At 36.8% G+C, this 6,681-nt stretch overlaps 1 protein-coding gene across 1 annotated transcript in view; it reads left to right on the top strand.

The window, feature by feature from the left end:
• LOC110025256 (pre-mRNA-splicing factor ATP-dependent RNA helicase DEAH7-like) overlaps window positions 1-2,972 on the top strand; it is a 35,226-nt gene extending 32,254 nt beyond the window's left edge. The window contains 2 exon segments of the mRNA XM_020725627.1: window positions 1,087-2,293; window positions 2,295-2,972. Of these exon segments, the coding sequence (XP_020581286.1) occupies window positions 1,087-2,293; window positions 2,295-2,840 (1,753 nt within the window). The 3' untranslated portion in view covers window positions 2,841-2,972.
• Window positions 2,973-6,681: the final 3,709 nt, after the last annotated feature.

Here is a 6,681-nt window from a genome sequence, read left to right as displayed (position 1 = left end):
ATAGACACAAGAAATATTATTTTCTTGGAAATAAGTTGAGCGAATAAAGTCCCAAATTTGCTTTGCAGTTCCGGAAAACATAATAGTGGATATAGATACTTCCAAGTCCATTGAGTTAACAATTGAGCACATTGAGATATGATGCTTGCCATTTAACAAACCTGATGGCGCCATCCCGAATCAGGACAGATGAATTAAAACCTTGAAGTTTGTCATGAAACCTATAACAAAGGCCCTCATCCATGGAAGATGGATTTTTTATTAACTTTGAGGGGGGGAGGGATGGGGGGATGGAGAGGAAGGGCCTTGACCAAGTGAGTGCATCTGAGTGTGCTTATACGTGTAGGCAAATGTGGGCGGTGCAGACAGTTCTAGGCAGACTATATCAACATTGGTGTTGGAGTGACACAAGTAGTGGTAGTGCAATGGATAGGGTAATGGGCATTCATGAGCAGAGCTATTGCTAGTGGAAGCAACATGAAAACTGGTGGAGTGCTTAAGATTGCATAACAAGAAAAGTGATGACAATCAACCGTAAGATGCGTAAAAAAATTGGTTGAAAATTGATGCTGCTTTGATTTTTTTTTTTTTTTGCAATGGTACTTTGGTCTTGGTGACAAGAATTTTTAAACCTTGAGAGAAGAAATCTCTCTCTCTCTCTCTCTCTCTCTCACCCTGCTGCCCCACTTGGGGCTCATGCCCAAGCCTTCTTCTTTTTCTCCAAGTCTTTTTATCCTGGGTGCTTGAGTGAAGAAAGAAGCTTTTTCTTGAATGCCGCAGAAGTAAAATAAATAAATGGTGCAAGTAAAAAAAAAAACACTATTACAGATGGCTTAAAAAGTTCTAGAGAAAGTTATCGCATAGCTGGACAGTGAGAAGTTGTTTATCAAATATGAACAAATTAAAAATTTTATCTATTCCTTGAATTGTAGCAGATGAAATTTAAAATTTCTTGAATTCATGTAGTGATGCCTATGTTCATTCACTCCGCTATTTCCTCGTCTTTAAAATTGATGAAATTGCATTCATTTTATGCCTCTACGCCCCCGCCCATCAACTATTTGACAAACATGTTTGCTTTTGCAGTGTTATAGTAATGGATGAAGCACACGAGAGGTCCCTTAGCACAGATGTCTTGTTCGGCATATTGAAAAAGGTAGTTGCTCAGAGATGGGACTTAAAGCTCATAGTGACATCTGCCACGTTGAATGCCCAAAAGTTCTCCAACTTCTTCGGAAGTGTTCCTATATTCCACATTCCTGGAAGAACGTTCCCCGTTAACATCCTCTACAGTAAAACTCCATGTGAAGATTATGTTGAGGCTGCTGTGAAGCAGGCCATGACTATCCACATAGCTAGTCCTCCAGGCGACATCCTCATCTTCATGACCGGACAAGATGAAATCGAAGCAACCTGTTATGCTCTCGCCGAGCGAATGGAGCAACTGTCGACATCCACTGCGAAGGCAGTTCCCAAGCTATCCATTCTACCCATCTATTCCCAGCTGCCTGCAGACCTGCAAGCAAAGATCTTCCAGAAGGCTGAAGATGGTGCAAGGAAATGCATTGTTGCCACCAACATTGCAGAGACCTCGCTAACTGTGGATGGGATCTTTTATGTTATAGACACAGGCTACGGGAAGATTAAAGTTTACAACCCGAGGATGGGCATGGATGCTCTCCAAGTTTTTCCAGTGAGTCGAGCTGCTGCAGACCAACGAGCAGGGAGAGCAGGAAGAACTGGCCCGGGAACATGCTATCGCTTATACACAGAATCTGCCTACCAGAATGAGATGTTAGCCACCCCTGTGCCTGAGATCCAGCGAACCAACCTTGGTAATGTGGTGTTACTGCTCAAGTCCCTGAAAGTCGAGAACTTGTTGGATTTTGACTTCATGGATCCGCCTCCACAGGAGAACATCCTCAATTCCATGTACCAGCTCTGGGTTTTGGGCGCTTTGAACAATTTTGGAGGACTCACTGAAATAGGATGGAAGATGGTGGAGTTCCCTTTGGATCCACCTCTAGCGAAGATGCTGTTGATGGGGGAGGAATTGGAATGCCTAAACGAAGTCCTCACCATTGTTTCGATGCTTTCTGTACCATCTGTCTTCTTCAGGCCCAAGGATAGGGCTGAGGAAAGCGATGCTGCAAGGGAGAAATTCTTCGTTCCGGAGTCCGATCACCTCACGCTTCTCAACGTCTATTTACAATGGAAGGCAAACCAGTATCGAGGAGACTGGTGCAACGATCACTTCCTACAGGTGAAGGGTCTTCGGAAAGCCAGGGAAGTAAAGATCCCAACTGCTCGACATACTAAAAACACTAAAGATTCCGCTCACTTCTTGTGGGATGGATTGGGATGTGGTGAGGAAGGCAATCTGTTCCGCATATTTTCATAACTCCGCGAGATTGAAAGGTGTTGGGGAGTATGTCAATTGTAGAAATGGCATGCCTTGCCATCTTCATCCGAGTAGCGCTCTATACGGGCTTGGATACACACCGGATTATGTGGTTTATCATGAACTGATTCTGACAACCAAGGAATACATGCAATGTGCCACTGCAGTAGAGCCACAATGGCTTGCAGAGTTAGGACCAATGTTCTTTTCTATTAAGGAGTCTGATACTTCAATGCTTGAGCATAAGAAGAGGAAAAGGGAAGAGAAGACTGCAATGGAGGCTGAGATGGAGAATCTGCGAAAGGATCAGGCGGAGTTTCAGAGAGTGAGCAAGGAGAAAGAGAGAGAGAAGAGGACTAAGCAGCAGCAGCAGGTGGTAATGCCTGGTCTTAGGAAGGGTTCTTCAACATATCTCAGACCCAAAAAGTTTGGATTGTAATTTTACCAATATTTCATGTACAAAATTGATATTTAAATAATTTTTAACTAGATATGAATTGATGTAAAGGTTATGTATGTTAGATGTAAAACTTGTTAAGATAAGCCCCATTCCTCTAGTTATTAAAAATAAAATAAAACTGATTATTTTTTTGGATGACAAACATTGACAATGTTGTAATTGGTGGCTCCAGTTACAAGAAAAAAATACATTTCGATGTTATAATAATATTTTTAGGTATATTTTGTTCATGCTTTTAGGGCATATAAGACGATTTTTTATAAAAAAAAAATAAGCTATTGAAAATGAAGTTTATGTGTGTGCATGCATTTGGTCAAACTCAATTGATGGGATATTTATTCTAGCTTAGCTTGCGTAACATATAAGTATAAATTTTTGTTTCTAAGTTTTTGTTTTTTTGAACTTGTCAAATAGGCCAAACCCAACTTAATTAGAAAGAAAAAAAAAAAAAAAAAAAAAAATGTTGTCACATACGATTCGGGGTTTGGAATTAACAAAGACCGGAATAGACTGTCGGACGGTGAAAATTAAATTTTCTAAATTCATCTAGAATTTAATAAATAAAAGTCTTTAATCAAATTAAATTAAAATAATATATTTAACTTTATCTCATTATTGATTGATCACATTTTCTATAATCTTTTTTCCTTCTCTCACTAATCTTTTAATCAACTAATTAAACTAAAAATAATAATTTAAAATAACTATGAGAATACTGATAAACCACAACAATACAAGAGAAAATGAAGCAATATGCAAGCAAATTAAACTTTTTTAATAAATCAATAAGAATATTTGATATTATTAAAAAACTCTCACTGTATCAATAATATATCAATATCATTTCATATTTATATAACGATCACAGGAGTATCGTAAAAAATTGTGTCAATTAAAATGAATCAATATCAATATCCTTTTTCATATACGTGCACAAATACCTTCTCTCAGATGGCGAAGGATAATATATGTCTAATGAGCTCAAAACTTATATGCAAGATAAAGACATTCAACACCAATATAGCTGCCCTTATACCCTCGAGCAAAATAGAACTGCGGAAAGAAAACATCGTCGCATTATTGAACCTGCTCGCACTCTTGTGAACTCTTCTAATCTACCATAAACCTTTGGACTGAAGTTGTTCTCACCGTTGCATATCTTATTAACCGGCTTCTCTATTTTAAGACTCACAATAAATCAACCTTCCACTCTTACATAGAAAAATGCTTAAATATTGACACTTGAGGACCTTTTGTTGCCTCTATTATCACATATCCTTATTAACCGACACCTGGGAACTTGTTCCGCCTTCTGAAAATCAAAACATTTTGGAATCTAATGGACATTCAAAATTAAGTATAATAATGAAGGCAAACTTGTAAGACAAGGCTAGTTTGGTTCCTCAAGGATATGCTTAACAACCTAAATATTGACACGTGCGGATCTTTTGTTGCCTCTATTATCGCATATCCTTATTAACCGGCACCTGAGAACTTGTTCCGCCTTCTGAAAAGCAAAACATTTTGGAATCTAAGTGAACATTCAAAATTAAGTATAATAATGAAGGCAAACTTGTAAGACAAGGCTAGTTTGGTTCCTCAAGGATATGCTTAACAACAAGGGATCGGCTACCAGAAGACTTTTAGCTCCGTGGCTAAGTTCCCCCCAATCAGATTTCTTATTGCCTTGGCTGCCAGAAAAAAATGATTTATTCAACAACTTGACATCTCCGATGCCTTCCTACATGGGATGTTAGATGACACGGTATATATGAAACAATGGAATATATGCTTGACCCTAATTACCCTCACTATGTATACAAGTTACACAAAGCCCTCTACGGTATCAAGCAAGCATCACATTAATGGCATTCTACTTTCTACACCTTTTTATGTCAACAACATTTTACAATAAGTAAGGTTGATCCTTCATTACTGATTTACCATAACAACAACATCTGCATTTATTTATTAGTCTACGTTAATAACATTCTTATAACAGATAATTGCTCTCATACTATTCAAAACATAATTGAAACGCTTAGTATGCAATTTAATTTAAAACAATCGGGGAAGATTTCTAACTTTCTTGGACTAAACATCCAACAAGCTCCCCATGGCTATTTTTTACATCAAATGTCGTACTATAAATGACTTACTACATAAAACAAACACAAAAAATGCAAAACCAATTATGCCTCCCGTGTCCACCATTTCCTCTAAATCCTCAAAATCTAGTACAATGTTCAAGGATCCTAATCTGTACAAACAGATTATAGGATCTCTTCAGTGTTTAATTGTTACTTGACCGAACATTACTTTTCAGTTAATTACCTTAGAGAATCCATGCATAATCCTACAAGCCTCAATTTTCAATAGTTAAAAAGGCTTCTTCGTTACTTAAAAGGAACTCGTCATTATGATGTTCCCATTATATCCACTAATCTTATGTCTAATTGCTTATGCAGACTCGGATTGGCTCAGTGACCATCAAGATTGCAAATCAATCATCAGTTTTTTTGTCTATATGGGACAAAATCTAATATCCTTGTCCGCAAATAAACAAACTACGGTGGCCACATCTTCTGCAGAGGCTGAATACAGAGCCATCCCTATCACTACCACATAAATACATTGGCTTCGGCTACTGAGCTTCAAAATCCATTTGAATAAATTCAAATGACATATATATAACATGTTCCACTGTAAGCAAAACAAAGTTGATAATATTTATATACAATCATCTGTAATAATAACCAGATACTTTACAAGCAAGATGTAAAATCGACAGTGTTCAAAGATATATAATTTTCCGATGATGGTCGTGTTAATTGTAGATTTCAACCGAAGTGGTTAAGCCAACATTAAGTATGTGGTTCAAATCAATATTTCAAGTTAAAATCAATCACTAAAAATTTAAAGTAAAATAAGTTCATCCTTTGCAACAGTTTATCAAGGGTGATAATTTTTTATTGACTTCAGCTGACAAAGAGTGAATGTCATATCAAATGTATTCATATATTCACAATCTAAAAAATTGCATGTCAGTAAGGAAGTGGCTCGATTCATCTGTCATTGTGGTTTTGTTGACACCACAAAGTAGCGGTTATGATCAAAGTCCTCTAACCGGGTGATTGATGCCAAATGATACAATTATATTATGGTCACAAACGCAACTCTTTTGTTCTCCAATAACTTTTCATTCTTTGAGTTGTTAAGCATAATGTTACAATTTACTGTCACAAACCTTTTGTCATCTAAGATGGACTTAAATTTGTCTCATTGGACAAATATCCACCCTAAATCTACATGTGTCCCTTGGAAGATGCAACATATGATTCCTGACAAGGATTATTTAGTCAGGTTCAGTCAACTACCTTCTCTGACTAAGAAGATCAAGGACCCTACAGCTCGGGATGATAAAACTATAGGATTTTGATCGGGCTTCATCATCATTTATTTCATCTGCTCTAAGTTTCAAGTGACAAATTTTACAACTTATATTGTTGTTATTATATATTGAATAATCAATTTTTAATGACCGACGTTAATTGAAATTGTTCTCCTGTTATCAGGAGAGGTAATTAACCATGAAGACTTGCGCTTATGAGAAACCTCAAATCACAGATCAAAAAGTTCCAGCAAAATGAGCATGAAATCTCTAAATAATGTTTTATCCAAAAAATTAAATCTATCTTCTGAAAATGTAACCCTCCAAGTTCTCTCAACAAATAAAAAATAGAGAAATGCAGAGTGTCTTGGAGAGTGGTCTGAATTTTCAAAGCCTGTAATATATATATATATATATATATATATATAT

Source organism: Phalaenopsis equestris, unplaced genomic scaffold (assembly GCF_001263595.1).
Source record: "Phalaenopsis equestris unplaced genomic scaffold, ASM126359v1 Scaffold000297, whole genome shotgun sequence".
Classification (NCBI taxonomy): Eukaryota; Viridiplantae; Streptophyta; class Magnoliopsida; order Asparagales; family Orchidaceae; genus Phalaenopsis; species Phalaenopsis equestris.
Note: the sequence above shows the minus strand (reverse complement) of the source record. Positions and strands in the feature narration are given on the sequence as shown.